We start from the raw sequence: 17,271 nt of genomic DNA, 5'->3' as shown, positions 1-17,271 counted from the left end.
ACTCTACAGTCCGGCGTCACGGCGTAGCCGGCGTGCCCAGGCGAGCTTGGCGAGCACAACGCCGCCGGCGCGGACATAGAGCGTGTTCTATTTCACGCGGCTGCCGCTAGACCAGAATGCACTGCGCGCTGCAGCGGCAGCGAGCAGAAGGCAGAATGGCGGCCTGCGGTGCGCGTACTGACAGTGCGGCTGTGGTTTTTTCAACATCCGTGCGGGATGACAGCGCGAGTGAGGACGCCTGCTTGAAGCGATTTGCAACCTTCCATGTGTATACGATGTGAAACGCATGGACTACCGCGACACAGAGCGCAAGAACAACGCGTGGGAAGCTATACGAAAGCAGTGTGGTCTCGCCACAGGTAAGCTGCATTTCGCAGCTCCTGTACTAGCTGGTGGTAGTCGCCGAGTTGAGGGCGCTTGTCGAATAGCTTTCGCATGTACATGCATGGTCCGCTTCCGTTTTTGACGTAGCCGAAATACTAGCAATATGAGTGCGATGTTCTGGCTGTCAGGCACGGCGGCCGCATTTCGATGGGGGCGAAATGCGAAAAACACCTGTGTGCTTAGATTTAGGTACGCGTTAAAGAACGCCTGGTCAGAAAGAAAGTGGTTTTCGCACGTAAAACCTTGTTGTTTTTTTCTGGCTGTCAGGAGAAGTTAACACCATCCCGCAAAAGTTTTCATTTCAGCGCACAAACAGCGCGCGGAACGAGAAGCGCGCGCGCTACCCGAACGACGCGCATGCGCCATGTAAACAGCTGTTCGCCGCGGCGAAGTTGCGCTCCCGGACGCACAGATGGCGCCAGCCTCGAGCTGCGCGCGCACGCCGAACTCTAGAGGAAGCAAATTTCTTGCACCCCTGGCGTCGCTAGCGCAGCGTATCCGACTTCGCCTGCCGCGGCCTGGCGCGCCGAGAACGCCGGACTATATCTTGGCCTTAAGCGTGGCTGCTATAAAAGCGTGCGTGCGTGCGCTGGCGTCCGCGGTGTGTACTACAGACGGCGATGCTTGTGCGTGAGCTCGCACGTATCCCATTGCTGTCGGCGGCAGCGCCGTCGTTTTCGCGCCAGGCACGCGGCAGCGGTGGCTGTTCGCTAAACGGCGGAGAGGGGCGAGAAGAGCAGTGGGCGACTGTTTATCTCAATTGGGCTGTGGCCATATAAAATGCGTCCTGGGGGAGGGAAGGGGGGGGGGTGCTCTTATCCTTTCCTCGCGATGTGCTGTTGGCGGCTGCCGCCTCGCCTCCTTCACTGTTTGGCAGACCCCGTGTCGGCCCTTCCTGCTGTCTGCCGCTTTTCCAAGCGTCAGCGAGGCGGTATTCGCTTGATTCAAAGGTCGCCGCGGGCGCTTGCGTCTTGTCGCTATTAGCGTACTTTGTTCTGTGGCCGCCTTATCGGCGACCGCGTTTACGGTTTTAACAACCACGCGAACTATAAGCGTCTTGACTAAACCACCACAATCTAGATAGCATGGCTTGCCAGCTTTGAGCGGTAACGTCACGCCGGGCGGGCGGCAAACCTGCAGTGTAGACATTTCGGAAGGGGTTCGCTGATAAGAAGACCGCCGGCCTTCCTTGATTCGTTTGAGCGCGCGGACTGTTATCTTAGAGGCGGCGCCTAAGCCGAATGGTTATGACGTTTGCCGATGGCACAGTTAAGTAGACCATTCGACAGGTTATATGTTGTGCGCTTAACGCTATTGCTTGTTTGGTCTGAAAATTTCGCTGGGTTAGTGGAGTCCTGTAAACACGCGTTTGGCGCTCTTGCCCGTGACTGTGGAAGTGATGCACTGTGGTTGTAACTGTGTTTATAACCCGGAAAAAATTTAAATCAGCAGAGAGCGTATTTCGAGCAACCTTCACAGGAAGTGGCGGGAACATGTTATCTAACCGTTTTTGGCGGACCAATCGACAGACTTACTTTTGTCCCTGCTGCGATGGAAGTAGAATACAAGTAGCATAGAAGTAGGGGTAGAAAACAGAGGCGTTCTTCCGGGCACGCGGATGTAACAGTGCGAGTATTTTTTACACCACGCAGTAAATCCGCAACCGCCTTTGTTTAGATTAACAGGTTTTCGTAAACTTGCTAACCAGTTCTTATTTTCTTACTTCCTTACGTGACGTATAACGCAGGTCGAAATGTACAGCTCATTCCACTGTGACGCAGACAGACCTAAACGGGCCTGTAGCGCTTCGCTTTATTTGTTTTCCTCAAATCGAAACGAACGTACCAATGCTGATAATCTTAAGAATTTACAGAGAGAGACATCCCTCATGTCACTCAGTCCATCGTAAAGCTATGTCGCATCTTCACACATAGCTTTACATCTAGTACTGGCATATGTAAACTGCGTTGTAATGTAGGTAATGAGTCGCCGTACATTCTGACTGAGGCTGCAGGGTGTTTCCGCGGCATCAGCAATTCGAGCGAGACAGAAATGTAGACCGTGCTGTGCCTCGTGGAATCCAATAGTCGTTTCTGGCATGCGCAATACTGAAGTGACTGGTTCTTCACGCAGGCGCTTGCCATTGCTTGACTCGTTGCTGAGCGCAATCATGCGTGTTTTGCGTTGATAAAAACAGCGTTATGGATGAATTATTATTGAGAAAATGGCATTTAACTCAGCAGCCACAACTCGCAATCGCGTTCCTGTGACCACTTCATCAGCGCCTTTGACCGTACTGCATGCAGTTTATCATCACATCGTGGGCTTTGGGAAAAGGAACACACGCCATGCACAGTTACGAGTATATGGCTCCAGTTCAACTTTTGGGGGGTTCGCTCGTTATGCACTGACTATTCAGCGGTCTTTCGTTGTTCAGAGCGCAGTGTCGGTCATCGACACTTGGTTATCGCTTGTACTGAAGAACGCTGTATGTCTTATTTCTTGCAGCAAGCAAGAACAGGCGGAGACATCTGGTGAGAAGGGCAAAGGAACGTCTACCGACTCTGGCAGTGATACGGTAAGTATACGGCTTCCGCCGCTCAACGCATTAGCTTATTCTCTGTTGACTTCTGCTGCAGTTTGGTGAAGGATCACTTCGCACCGTCTCTTGGGACGGTTGGAAGCTAGCTATAGTAGCGAACAGTCGCGTGGAATCATGGGTTGGTGTCATGCGAAACTGTACATTACGAAAATACTTACCACAAAGACAGGGCAAACGGGGTAAAACTGTTATTAGCTTGTAGTCCACTTGTCACTGAGAAGGGCGTTTAATTGAGCTATGTGGTAAGGATTCATCTTGTTCGCTTTGTGTTAGGGAGATGGCCTGTCACACCCATGCATTGCTAAATCGCTTACCGTTTCACACTTGCGGCATAAATTTTCGCATTTAGACAGATTCCTGCATGCAAACTGCGTCCCCGCGCCTGTTACACGTTCTACGCCTCAAGTTTCTGTACTTTTGCAGTGTGCACTATAGCAGTGCGTAGTCAGTGCATTTGCATGCGAACTCCGGACTCGTGCGTGGCTGCGGAAACGTATCTTAAAATTTTGAGAGACGTACACACACAGTTGAGACGAAAAAAAAAAAGAAAAAGCACTCGCTGCGGGAACGATGGACATGCCGTGGCTATGTGTACTGTTTGTTCTTCGGGCGAAAGCTACAGCTGGGGCAGTGGGCGCGCTCTGCTTCCCCTTCTCGCGAGGCAGGGAGGACCCCTCCCCCCGTGGTTTCGCGCCGCAGGACCCCGCGATCGATGGGCCACGGACCACGCGGCAAGAAGGGGTCGCGCGTGGAGGGTAGATTGCTGGTCCTCCTGGAAGTCGTGTGTATGCCGTGGGGGATGCGTGATGTGTTCCGGGGGCCGTGACGACCAACGCATGCACATTGCCTGTCCTCGTGTTCACTGTAGATTACTTTCTTCGTAGAAGCCGTAAGACGACGAGTTCTATAGGAAATGCGCCTTGGCTTTTCTCTTCCGAGAGCACAGTAACGCGAGTGCTCAGTGATCAGCTTCTGACGTTTCATCAAGAGGGGGTTCGGTCTGTATTAACAGCACTGCCGTTGTCCCTTCAAATGCATAGTTGCGTTTCCTTTTCGCGAGCCTCTCCATTTTGCCTGCGTATCACGTGGGAGGGAGGGGCTGTGAAGTTCAGCCCTCGGGGCCAAGCGTGGTTGTCGGTGGCCATTGCAACTCACTTCCGTGTCCTCCTTCTCTCTCTGTCCCCGTTCCCACTTCCCCCATACTTTTCTCCCTCCTGCCCCATGGTGCCCCCTACTGACCGCTTCCGGTGGAGAACAGGAGGTGGTTCCGAAGCGCTTCCTCAACTGCCCGGCGGCCTTCACCATAAGCCATCTGCAGAAGTTCATCCGCATGAAGTACAGCCTGGCACCCCAGTACCAGGTGGGTTCACTCCTCCCTAACCAGACATGCCTGTACGCCTATAGCCAGCCTTGCCTTCCCCCACTTCCCGTTCGAACGCGTTGCTTTCTTAACATTTTCGCTTCTTTGTATCAGTGAGTTTGTTCCTGTTATTCAATTTGTCCCTCTCACCGTGTAACATGCGTAAAAAAGGCCGGAGGGGCCTTCTTTATCGCGTTTGTCTTAGCAAAATGGACCGTGTTATGATCGAGAACATTTATTTGCTAGCGGGGTGGTGGACAATTGATAATAAAGTGAGGCGTCCCCGCGCGGTCGTGGAGTGCCGAGGTTTATGGAACCGCTGATTATAGGCGAACGGGCTGATACCAGTGAAAACGCGTCGGCAAGTTATATGTCCCCTTTGGCCGCGACATGCAGCTGAATCAAGAGGCATACACGGCGCTTGGTAAGGAGAAGCTGGCGGCGGCGGAGAAGTACCAGGAAAGAACCAGAAAAGGTCGGAACGTACACGAGTGCGAGGGATGGATGAAGCGCGGACGTTGCTTTCAAATTCAAACTCTGAACATAGGATAAACGCCTGCTTCGCGAGTCTTTGCAGCGCACCGTTTGCAGAGGCTTGCGACGTCGGCGCCTTCTTCCTTCTTTTTAATAATTGTTCCCCCATGACTCGGACTCGTGTGTTGGCGTGCGAGGGCGCGTATACCGGGAGAAGCGGCCGTTCGTTCTGCCCTTCGTCGAACCGGGTGGCCGCCTGTGTGTGACGGCTGCGGCGGGCGCCCGCTTCCCTGCTGCGGTTCCCGGTACACTGTCACCGCTGTGTGCGACGGTGCGGGAGGCGGACGACCGACGAGGCTTTCTCGCGCCGCCACGGCGACGTCAGCTCGCTCGTGTAACTCGGCGTTTCCTCCTCTTCAAGGAGTGGGCGAACAGGCGCAGCGGCAGAGACGAATGCCACATGGCGTTATAGCAGCGTTTGCGCAGCGCGTACGCATGGCAGCCGTGACTGTCGCGAGCCAACCTCTTGCTTGCCCAATATACGCCACGCATCTTTTTGCGAAGTGTGCGTCGTGGAGAACGAGGCAGGTCCTGTTGACGTACTTGTCGGTTTGGGGAGCGAACTGTACGAGAGGTACAGCGCTGGTGTCGTCTGGGTGCATTTCCCGCTGATACATTTGTTCATTTTGAGCTCAAGACCATGCTTGGCTGCTGTAACGCAAGGATTCCTTCCTCCCGATACTTTCTTATCAGCTATCGCCCGCGGCCGGCCGATTTCTGTGATAACGCGGGCGGATTCATTTCGGGCTTGGCCACTGGCCCGGCGCGAATTAGAATGGCATTGGAATAGCATCATGCAATATCCCCGCCCATTTTTTACAGGAATTAGAGCTGGTGACTCTCCTCTATCTTTTGTCATGATGAAAGTCACGCAGTGTGCAGCAGCTGCGACGTGTCGTAAAAGCGCTAATGAATGAGCTCGCTTTAATTTACGTCAAACAAAAGAAGCTACCGAGGAGAGAATGGCGACACGCTGTGCATGCGTGCAAGGACATTGGGAACGGCGCGTCGCGTACACTGCCACGCGTGGCGGACCTTTTCATTTGCGCGGAGAGTCGGTTGAGGGGGGGAGATCAGCAGTAATAGGAGGCCTCGGCTTCCTTTCCTTCTTTCTTTTTCTCCGTGCCCTCTTGTGTCAGCGCCGTCCCGCAGATGACCCTAAAGTTCGTTTGCTCGCGCGGGAGGATGGGGGACCGGTTTGGCGCGAAGACAATAGCACCGCCGCGGTGACTGAGATATGGATGCCGACGGCGAGGGAGGAAAGAGCGCGCGCATATGCGAAGAGGGATCCCACGCTCGGGACGATGTGTGTGTAGCCTCCGCCGTCGCGCGCACGCTGGAAATAAAGCCGACTGCTTGCGGTTCGGAGAAAACGCCGCTGTCGTATATGGTCGGTGATTTAGCTCGTAATGCGCTGCGGGCGCGCGCGAATTCCACTCACAAAGATGTGCCCCCGTTTCTCTCTCTCTCTCGCGCGCGCTTTTGTTGACCGCACCTTTTGATCCTGTGTTGATCTCATGATCAAAGCTGTAGGAACTTGCCCGTCCCATTTTCTGGGCTTGCCTTACTGGAACGAAATGTCGTCTCGCAGCCATATATATGTATATATATATGGCGTATATCCCCCCGAAAATGAGGAGGAGCGATTTGGTACCCTTTGTTTGCAGTTGTCGCGCGCATAGCCACGTTCCCAATAGCAGAAGGGTTATTCTCGCTGTTCTCCATAAATTCATTTGAAGTCTTGCTGTCGTGTTGAGAGTTGACGCTTGGCTTTGCATTGTCGATCGGACTGCCGTGTTTCAAATTGGGGTGACGATGTTTCTGTTAGCGAGCTGTCGCTCTTAATGTTGAGCCAACCATATCGACATGTCGGCGGCCCTCGGATTTTCCGTGCGTGCTTAGGGGCAGTGAGCTTCGTTTCTGAGTGCTCGTGAATCGAAGTTGAAAGCAGCTGAATCTAAGCAAACGCATCACCACAGTCCCCGCAAAGGAATGTACATTGCGCATATCAGGAGATTATTTATAGTATCTATGTGGTATTGCCACGAGAATACACGAATGAACTAACACGCGACGCCAGCCCCCTTTACTCTGCTTGATCAGATCATAAATGTCCATTAGGCGGTTACCGCAAAAAGGCGCGAAATGGAGGCGGTCTTAAGAAAGAATACGCGGCGGGCACTATTACGAACCAACGGTGAGCAAATTCGCCTTGCATCTCGCCGCATCATTAGCGTGAGCTCTCCGAGTGCGATGACCGCTCACGCTTCGTCGACGGCGAGGCGGCGACCAGCGGGTCTTCGTCGCGGACCGCTGCGGTATCGAAAATGCGTTAACTCCACGGCACAATTTCAGAATCGCTTGTGCCTGCTGCGTTCCTCTTGTCGCCAAGTGCACGTGGCTCCGCGCAAGGCTTTCTGCCCGTCGTCGTAGCGCATCGCAGCAGCGTCTCGCGTATCCATACGTGCACTCTCGGGACATTCGTTGGAAGAACTGAACGGTATAGCGCACGATCTCGCAAGTGCAGCGTGTATGCGCAGCAGCCGCGGCCTGGCCGTATCTGGAAGGAGTGGATGAAGGAACTGCCGCGACGCTTTCGCAGTGGGATCGGAAGGAGTGGACGGGGCACGGTAATTGTCGGTGGAGGCAGGCAGGCAGGTGCCCACTTTTCTTTTTGCTTGTCCTGGAAATATACGGCCGGTGCGACGACGGCGAAGGGGCGATCGCTGGTGGCGTGCACGCACCAGGCTCGTGGAGAAGGGAGGACGAGGCGCCGCCGTTCGGTCGTCGGAGCCGATGCGGAACAAAGTTGCCTGCGCGACGTTGCCAAGGGGAAAAGCGCGGATAACGAAGAAGGCTTCGACGCCGTCGGGTGGAGAGAACAAAAGGCGATCGGCGAGGACGCCGGGCAGAAGAGAAGCGAAAAGGCCGGCTCGGTGCAGACGCTTTCGAGCGTTGTGATGACTGCGTTGACTTGTGGTTCCACATGGTAGCGCTCTATTTTTTTTTTTAAACGTCGGATCACGCGCCCACGGCAGTTCGTTTGTATGTAGCGTGTAGACGACTGCTCTCGCTCTGTTTCTTCGATAGATTCTGCATTTGAAGCGAGTAGCCTTGCACTGAAATGCGAAAAGAAATGACGCAATCGTGGAGGGAACACGATAGAAGGGCGAGAGGGATGTATAGAACTTGTGAACACCGGTGATGTCCCGTTGACGAAACTATAGAAAGGCGAGGATTGCGCACGTTATTCTTGTGCGATGGAACAAGGACCTTAGACGAGTTAACGTCACCTACGCAGTGTATAAACGTTCCTCGGAGTTTTGTTTGTAATTGCCTCATGCTCGCAGCGAAGATGTTGACGTCCGCCGTAAAATGCAGTTGACGCACGCTTTGATGTTTTCGAGGTGTGTTGGCCCCTGTTTTAACGAACTACGCAGTCCGCAGCGTTTTGTTGCACTTCATTGATGATAACGTACGTATCGACCCTAATCTGCGCATAGATTTCGATATGGCGCAAATGATGTGTAGGGTAAGTATGTCGCGCATATTACCCATACGATGTGTAGGTGCGCATTTCAGGCTCCGGCTTGTAATGGCACCACTGAGCTCCGCGCCATCTTGGTCGCTTGCATCTGTCTCGTCTTTTGTTGCAGCATACCGAGGTATTTGTTTCAACGGCCTGACAGCTCACCGGGCCGCGAGGACAGGTTATTAGCGCAATTGATGGCGTCGTGCTTATTAAACAAGGAAGCGTTTGAAATGGCGAATTCAAGAAAGTCATCGGAAGTGCGATCAACCCTCAGAAAACGCATGCTACAGTCTTCTTTAGCGTACGCTCGACGGTTTGCCTTAGCGCTTTCCGCACTGTTTGTACGTTTTTTGACTGCGTTGTTGGATAGTTGAAGAAAAAAAAAGCTAAAGAAAGCAGGTCGGCTGCAGCAATTCTTTCTTTTTACCTGCGACGCGTCGTCACTGCCGGGAGTATAGAAGGTCAACGCAAGCGCGCATTTGGGCTGGCGGGAAGCTTCGCCCTTTTGAACGAATGTTCTCCTCGCCGCGCGTCAAAGAACGGAAGGCAAGCAGCAGCGATGACCGGTCAGCCATGCGTGCGCTCACTCGGTCGACGCGGCTGCGGCACTCCAACCGCTGTTACAGCAGAGCCCGCGCACACACGCACGCACACAGATCGTTTCGCTGGCGGCTCGAGCATCGTCGTCCCGGTCGGTCGCGCATGCTCTTTCTTTTCTTTGCCACTCTTTATTATTTTCTTCCCCCCGTCTCTCTCTCTCTCTCTCTCCCCGTATCCATTCTCCTGCCTTCGACACAATGGCCGCCGTCTTCTTTCGCGCGGCGGCCCGGCCGGGGCAGGTTTCAGGCGCGGGCCTTCCCCGCTCTCCTCTCGCGCGCATCACGACACGCACGCACAGACCGGTCACGATCGGCGGCGGGCCGCTTCCGATATGGCACCTCGGAGGCGTGGACTCGGCCGGCCGCCGCCGGGCCCGCGCGCTCGCATGTGCTTCCTCCACCTGCGCCGCCACTTGCCCCGTGTGTGCCGCCGTGGACCGAATGGCAACCACCCCTCGCGCCGCCAGAACCGGTGCTGCCCCAAAGCCCCTCCCTCGCGGGGGCCCCCGTCGCGCCTTTTCCGAATCCCCCCCACGACAACCCGGCTTCTCGTGCCCCCCTCCGCCCAACGATTCTTTCTTTTTTCCCCCCCGCTTTTCTGGGCAGTTTGGACGGTGCGCATGGTTCGCTCGCCTTTCTAGCGCCGTTGTGCGTGGGCTAGCGCTTTTCTTCCCAGCCCTTTCACGCAGCGACCTACCAAGCGCGCAGCGACGAGTTTCGGACGCATTCGCGTCGGGCGCCGCGCGCGCGCTTTTCTTCCACACCGCGTTGGCCTACGCAGCCGTTGTGGAAAAAAATAAAGGCTGCATTTTTGTGTCGCAGCCCGATGGCGCCAGGATTCGAGCTGTTGTCGTTCGCGTGTTGTTGCACTAGACGACGTCTGTTGGGCGCCTTGGCGCTGCAGGCGCAAGTGCGAGGTCCAAAACGGAAAAGCGACGCACTGACGGGGAGCTGGCGCCATCTGGACTTCTTGCGCGCGACTAATGCCGCCTGCAGGGGGTGGGGGGGTTCAAATTGCTGCGTTTCGACCCTGACACCAATCCAGACTGCGTGTTGAAATACAGTGGATAACAGAACCCGCGCTCTTGCTAATTGGCTAGCCAAGGTCCTGCTGACCCATATGTACAAGCCAAGGCAATTGATCTCATTCTGACTTGTCAGGCTCACTGAACACACACTGCCGAATTCTTTGATAAGGGTGACCTAGAGTTACGTTTTAGTAACTGTGCTTCTCATTTGTTGACAGTATCCGTCTGTTCTCTTCTAGATGTTGAGCTGTTTCATTTTTTTTGCAGGTCGACATTCTTCATATGGATGACGTGCTATCTCATGATTTTACTTTGATGGACGTTGCATATATCTACGTATGGAAAAGGGTAAGATGCTTTTGCACTCGTCGCAATTTGTTAGTGACAATAAATATACTCTCAGCATGAATGTTTTACCTGGCAAAAATTTTTATGCGAGCCGAATGTGATGTATCAAGCATTAGTGTTTCTATAAGTATGTATTCTGGTAGACAGCTGAGATGGGTGCACAATTGACTAAGCAAATCATTTGCACTTCTCCGCAGGATTGCCCTTTGCGCCTCTCTTTTCGGATATGCAAGGTGCCTCCAAAGCCTTCTGCTGTCGCAGTACCTTCTCTTAACACAACTAGCGAAGTTGAACAGATTGCTGCAAATGGAGCCAACAACAACCAAGAAAAAGAAATTGTCAAGAAACCTGCAGAAAACAAACCTGCATTGCTGAAGCCTGCAGAGGACAGTCAAGTCTCGATGCCACCTCCTCGTACTCCAGAACAGGTGAACAAGTTAACCACGAAGTCACCATCTGAACCAGCAGGTGCCGTTCCCAGCAGTGTGCCCCAGCCAGAGGAGCCTAGGGAACCTAATACTACTGCTGTACCTGCTGCTGAGCCTTCCATCGCTACTGTCGTACCTGCTGCTGAGCATCATGCATTGGAAACACCTGAAATGTGAGATGTGATTACAGTTGTTTAGTTACCCTTCTCATTATTTTGAAGAGCATTTATGACATCCATGTAACATGCACAAGCAAGAAACAGTGCAGAAGCTGTGCAGTGCAGCACCATGTTCCCGTACTAGTTTCCGTGTCTCTGAAATGTTACTGTTTTAAGCTTTCTTGGTTCACTGCAAACAAGTTCTAATAGAAGTCAGAAATGTGTGTGTGATGCTTTGTGCCATGTATGCGCGGCTCATTGGCAGTGTGCATGCAACCACTTGGCACCGACAAGTAGAGATTTGCTCTCTGATGGCTAGGTGTTGCCACACTGACTGATGTTGAATGCTTTTGTGCAGGAAAACTACTGCAGAGGAGGAATCTACAGCTCCAGGTAGCCCAAAGGCCATAGCCCTGGTGCAGTCAACATCCCCGCAGAGGCAGAAGGCATCGGAGCCACCAGCAGAGGCTCAGTCACCACCGCCATTGCCAAAGATCACCATAAGCACCCTGGACAAGAATAGTCACAAGATCTTGATACACACCAAGGAGGTGCCACCAACTCTGGGTCAGGCCCTATCGCCCCCCCACAATGGACAGGATAGGTCATCACCCCCTTCTGGAAAGAAGTCCAAACGTAAGGAGCAACGTGATGTTGACAGGCACCATCAGTCAAAGCGCAAGTCGCCTGAAAAAGTGGAGAAACGGGTTCAGTGGTGCCGGTCTCCACCAGAGGATGGTGGCCCCAATAAAAAGCTCAAACTGGATGGCTGCGACGATGCCGTGGAGGTGGATGCTGTGTGCAGAAAGTCCATCAGCTCTCCTCTACAGAGATCTGAGGGCGGTGCATCTCTTCCAGAACCAGCTAAGCACAACATGCCAAAGGCTGTGCCCAGCCCAAGGAAGCCGCCACCACCACCGCCTGCCCACCCTAGGACCCCACCTTGCACCTCGCTGCCCCCAAACCTGCCACGCAGTGACGAAGACACACGGCCACTTGATCTGTCAGTATCCCACCGTGGTGCCACTGCTGCCATTCCCCAAGAGCCACCTCGTCGTCGAGGCAGGCCTCCCCTTCCTCTGCCCTCAATCATGCAGCCCCTGCCGCTAGTGGCTAAGCGGCCTTCCCCTCCTCCGACGACGGCATACAGTCCTCCTACCTCTACGCCTCTCTTCCACAAGCTGCCAGCCGCACAGCCATCTTCTTCTTCGTCACACCATCACCACCACCACCACCATCGTGGCAACAGCAAGAGCTTTCTCAAGGGTGCCAACTTGACTTGCATCAACCCAGATCCTAATGCATTTCACACCAAAATAGTCATCAAGAATGTGCCTCCACGTAACTCCACCAACAATAGCCTCCACAGAGTGTGAGCTTGTTGGCAGTGCCTGGTAGCCAACTTTTGCTCTGGCAGATCACAAATTCTGTGGGGCATGTTTCTAGTCTTCTAGCCTCGGATGTGCCGGTTTCAGTGAAGGCAGCCCATCTTTTGGATTTGGTGCGTGTGCCTGTGTGACAGTGCAGTGTTTGTGCTTACCCATTGGATTATTGGATTACTGGACTAGTGCTGCAGGATTGCTCTCATTTGGATACACGGATTCTTCACCTTTTGGATAACCAAACCCAAAATTCTATGATCTGGATAATGAAACCTTGTGTGTCTGAGTGAAAGGTGGTGTTGGCCTGTGTCACATATGGATGAAGCCCTTTGGATACACTTCGGTGCATATGTGTGTGTGTGTGTGTGTGAGAGAATTCAGTGACGCCAGAGTGAATCTCCCCACATGGATTACCATTTCTCTGGCTGGTGTTATGCCAGCATCAAAGGAATAATGAACGCCGCATTTCTTTGGATTACCTGGGATTACACTTCGAACACTTCTGGATTACAGTGGACTACACTGCAGCGAATATGCCCCAACAGGTATCGCCTCATCGTCGTCACGAAGATCTGTTGGTTGCATAGAAAAACTTGTTAGCAACAAGTGCATACTGCATAGTGTGTCCATTACAGAGCTGCACTGTAGTCTTTTATATTGCATAGCAGTTGGTCATAAGGCTCCAGTATTATGCAGTTACTGTCTTTAAAGCTAGTGCAATAGTCTATTGGGCACATGTGTCATTTTGGGATACCTGACAGGTACTGCACAGGGTCTTCTTCACCCACCTCCTCACCCTTACTACTATAGGACTGTATATAAACCTGTAACGACAGCTCCAGCATTTCAATATTTGATTTAGCAATTCTTATAATGGTATAAAAATCACCCCATAGGGCATTTTATCCCTTTAGATATCTGATGGAGTCGCGAAGCATGGAACATTACTTCAAACACAGCAAAGTTATTATGATTTACATGAGGTGGTGTTCAGCACAATCATGCACAATGACTGCTCAGTGTCCGAAGTCAACTTACTGGGTGCAAATTAAGCACTTATGTTGATAAAATTTTGGATAAAGCAAGAAGCAAGTGGTGGTTATTGCCATCTGGCAGACACAAATGCCATTGTCAAGCATGTTATTCCACCAGCATAGAAATATGTGCAACTACTGCAACCTGCTTCTTACATGACTTAATCCAAGCCAGTGGGCACTTGACCCTTACTCTAATAAAGCTTGAGCAGAACGAGAACAAGGTAGAAGTGGCAGCGAACGTTTTGACTAGTGGACTTGCCTTTTCCTATAAAACTTATCATTCTTGTAGAAATTTCAAGCTGGCTCAAAATTTTTGCAAAACGATACCTTTGGAGCTCACTGGGAGCACTTCATTCTATACCCAACAGCTTGGGTGTTTGAAATGAAGGGTGTGTGCAGTCTGTATATACTTGTCTTTCTATGTAAGTGGGTAGATGGTAGTATAGTAGCGAGTTGTTGTGGAGTATATATAGACATTTTGTTATGCATAAGTGCCCCTATCAGACGGCAAGTGGAAGCACTTAATATATTAGAGTTGTATGGTGTGCACATGGAACTATCTCCATGTGCAGCTCTGCATTCAGAGCAAGAGTCTTTTTAGCATATGTATACCCACATCTTCACTGGTATATGGATGCTTTACATGCACGTCGTTGTGTGTGAATCAAGCTAGTGTTACAAGCAGCAAGTGTATTAGAGACACTGCTAGCGAAAGGGGCTCTGCTCATGTGAGGCACAAGAAAAAGCTTTCACCATGACATAGGCTTATGAATACCATATTACCATAAGAAAAAGTTGTGGCATAGAATGACAGCAGAGACTACAGCAGCAGTTGCAGTAATTTACCGATACTGCAGAAAGCTGCTGTCAGAAATGTATACAGGGTGTCTAGCAGCTTGTTCAAAAGGCAAAACCCAGTATTATTAGGGATCTTTGGTACCTTGAAATGATCAGGATCTCATGGGCAAATCTGTAAAGAAATGAACTGTGTTAGGGCAACTGAGGATATGGCCAATTTACAAAATTGCGTGGTGGCATCCCCTCACAGTTCTAAAATTCTTTTTTCATGTACACATTGCTTAGCATGAACATGCAAAAAAGGGAACACTCGTCAAGATTGCATAGCCCCATTCTTTAAATCCTCTCATTAGTTTACCTTCGTGCTATTCCAGAAATTCTGTGTTCTTCTAACTTAATAGTATGTCATGGAGAGTGCTACTTCTTTAGTAACAAGAATTTAGCAAAACCAATGAGGGAAGCCTGCAAACGCAGAACTTGGGAACAGCACTTTTGCTAGACACCGTGCATACAAAATAGAGCACATTTTATATTTGTGTTTGCAAGATTAAATATTTGAAAGTTTAAAGTTCACATGTTGGCAGGTGTGGACAATTAACTGTGAATGCTGCTTTGAGCATAAAGGGAAGAAGCACAGTTCTGAGGGAAAGCACACATACGCACACACACACACTGCCACAATGGCAAGAATATATGTCGGCAGTCCGAATGCACACTTGTTTATTGCAAGAAAGGCGCTGGTGGGGGGCACTGAAACACATGCATGTTGGTTAGTGCGTATAATTCTGGTTTCCAGGAAGAGTCTGCTATCTTCTGCCACATTAAAGGTCTAATAACGCAGCATTTAAATTACAATGCATGCATGAAACACAGCCATGACACCAAGCTATCTTACTTTTTTTACTCTACATTTCACATTGACAATGTACATATTTGAAGTACACAAAATGACAATGTGAATATGATTCACTAAACTAAAAGCTTCAAATGACAATGTGATCATGAAGCACAGCTATGATGAAAGCCATTTTAATATTTATGATGTGTACATTGTATAAGTACACAAAATGACAATGGGAAAATTGTTCACAGCATGTAGGTTTCTTCTTTACTTTCACACCATCTGTTGTTACAAATTCCCTTAATGGATGTTGAATATGTAAACCTCAACTAATTTATCTGGGCAGACATTTGTGATATTCAGTATCTAGTGATTGCATTTTCCAACTACAGTCGAAAAATTTCGTCTTCAGTTACGTAATTTGAAACATGGCAGGAAACACATGCAAGAAGGGACGACCAACATAATTGTTCATAGTTGTAAACTTGTGTTAGCAGGCATTTTAGTAGATAGGAAACAGACACAGTACAAAGACATGAAGTTGGAAGATTTACTTTCCCACAGGTGGCTTTGTCTTGTGAGATACGTTGAGTTTCTCACTATAATACCAAGAGGGAAATCTGGTGCTGCTGCGCTCTGGTATGCATGAGAATGCCGGTATATTGTGACTTCGGATTGGCATCATTCTTGGAGAGCCAGGCAAACACCGTTCCATCTGTCACAATGATTAATTTTCTTCTAAAACACCATGTAAAAAGCTGTTTTAGCTTTATTATTACACAAAAACATGTTTTGTTTAACTATGAGAACTTGTTGTTGCATGTACAATTATATGAAACGTAAAGAGTATCAGCGGGCCACTTAAGTTGGTCGACAGACGACGAGATTCGTGCTCGCTTTGGAACAGTTTGTCGTCTGTTATTGCTTTTCTTCGCTTGGTTATGCATTGTAGGTAAGTAAACTTCACTGGAAGATGTAATATGCATGAATGGAAACATTTTATGAAGATTTTACTTTAAGAACGCATTATTTGTGTAGCCATATCCTCGCAGACGCATTTACCATCATTCCCATGATGGCACAGCGCACCCTAGGAAACTCCCATAGACGGTGGTGCCAGATTTCCCTCTAGGTGTTATAGTGAGAAACTCTATGGTGAGATGTCATTACCTGAATTTAGCATTGTGTTATGTATAGTGCATGTATTATTGTTCGCCTGACTACGAAACTTGCCGTCTGATAGATGCTTACGGTGTAGTCTGTGAGCATAGCTATAGCATGCTGCTGCTTTGAAGTGTAGTGTTCTTGAACTCCAGTATGAAATAAAGAAGCGTTATTCCCAAGTTTGAGTGCTTTGCTGATTCACAATCTTGTACCACACTGCACTAATGGATTTCAGCATCCTGTAATGACTGACTGGTAGCTGCCACCATGCCATTATGGTCTTCTTAAGCTGATTAGTCATCTTGCTGCACTAACCATTATGTGTGGGGGAGAGTGTAGTTATGGTGAAATATAATTAGTATCTGCAGTAGCGCATAATTGCCCTGGCAAGGAAATTGTACTCCCTGTACTATTGCATTGTTACCAACCGAATAGGTAGGCCATTATACGAGTCTTTCAAATGGCAACTTTAAAAATGTCCCTTCATTTGGCTCTTTGTTCTTCTCATATTTATCCTCCAGAAGCTGCGTGAAGTTGATAAACGCAGACTGTCACAGCTTGAGTGGATGATTACCACTGCTGTTCTCGCAGCACTTTGTGGGTCTCCGATTTGTGTTCCAAGACTGTCCAACAAGCTGAGAATGCTTTCATTGGTCAAAAGCAGTGCTTGGGATAATTCTGGGCAGTCCGGAACAAAGATAGAGGAGACATTCTGCGGCCTATACTTCATGCACATGAGCATGCGATGCTCACGTCACTGATTGATTCACATCATTTTAAGTTGTACGCATTTCTTTCCGTTGTCGCAGGTGTAGATTTGTACTGTAGGTGTAATGTCTGAATTTTATTTTGGTTCAAGCGACTGTTTGCTATCCCAGCCATGTCTCCCTCATTGTTTTCGAGTAGCTTTCTAAGGACTATGCTTAATCTATTCTTCGTTGTGCGTTCTGCGTACTAAGCCCTATTTACGGGCTCCCGTTGAAGTCGGAAGATTCATGTATTCTTCACGTGCTCCATTAACTTTTTAGTATGTTCGATCCGAAGGCAACTATTAATATTGACGCGCAAACGGCGTT

The 17,271-nt window shown here is 50.2% G+C and overlaps 1 protein-coding gene across 3 annotated transcripts in view; it reads left to right on the top strand.

The window, feature by feature from the left end:
- The window catches only part of LOC135900271 (polycomb group protein Psc-like), a 66,381-nt gene extending 52,751 nt beyond the window's left edge, over positions 1 to 13,630 (top strand). For all 3 annotated transcript variants that reach the window (XM_065429711.2, XM_065429709.2, XM_065429710.2), the window contains exons 7-11: positions 2,893 to 2,962; positions 4,245 to 4,346; positions 10,307 to 10,387; positions 10,585 to 10,988; positions 11,332 to 13,630. In XM_065429711.2, coding sequence (XP_065285783.2) covers positions 2,893 to 2,962; positions 4,245 to 4,346; positions 10,307 to 10,387; positions 10,585 to 10,988; positions 11,332 to 12,349 — 1,675 coding nt within the window. In that variant the 3' untranslated portion in view covers positions 12,350 to 13,630. The remainder of the gene's footprint in view (positions 1 to 2,892; positions 2,963 to 4,244; positions 4,347 to 10,306; positions 10,388 to 10,584; positions 10,989 to 11,331) is intronic.
- The last annotated feature ends 3,641 nt before the right edge of the window (positions 13,631 to 17,271 follow it).

Source organism: Dermacentor albipictus, chromosome 1, assembly GCF_038994185.2.
Source record: "Dermacentor albipictus isolate Rhodes 1998 colony chromosome 1, USDA_Dalb.pri_finalv2, whole genome shotgun sequence".
Classification (NCBI taxonomy): Eukaryota; Metazoa; Arthropoda; class Arachnida; order Ixodida; family Ixodidae; genus Dermacentor; species Dermacentor albipictus.
Note: the sequence above shows the minus strand (reverse complement) of the source record. Positions and strands in the feature narration are given on the sequence as shown.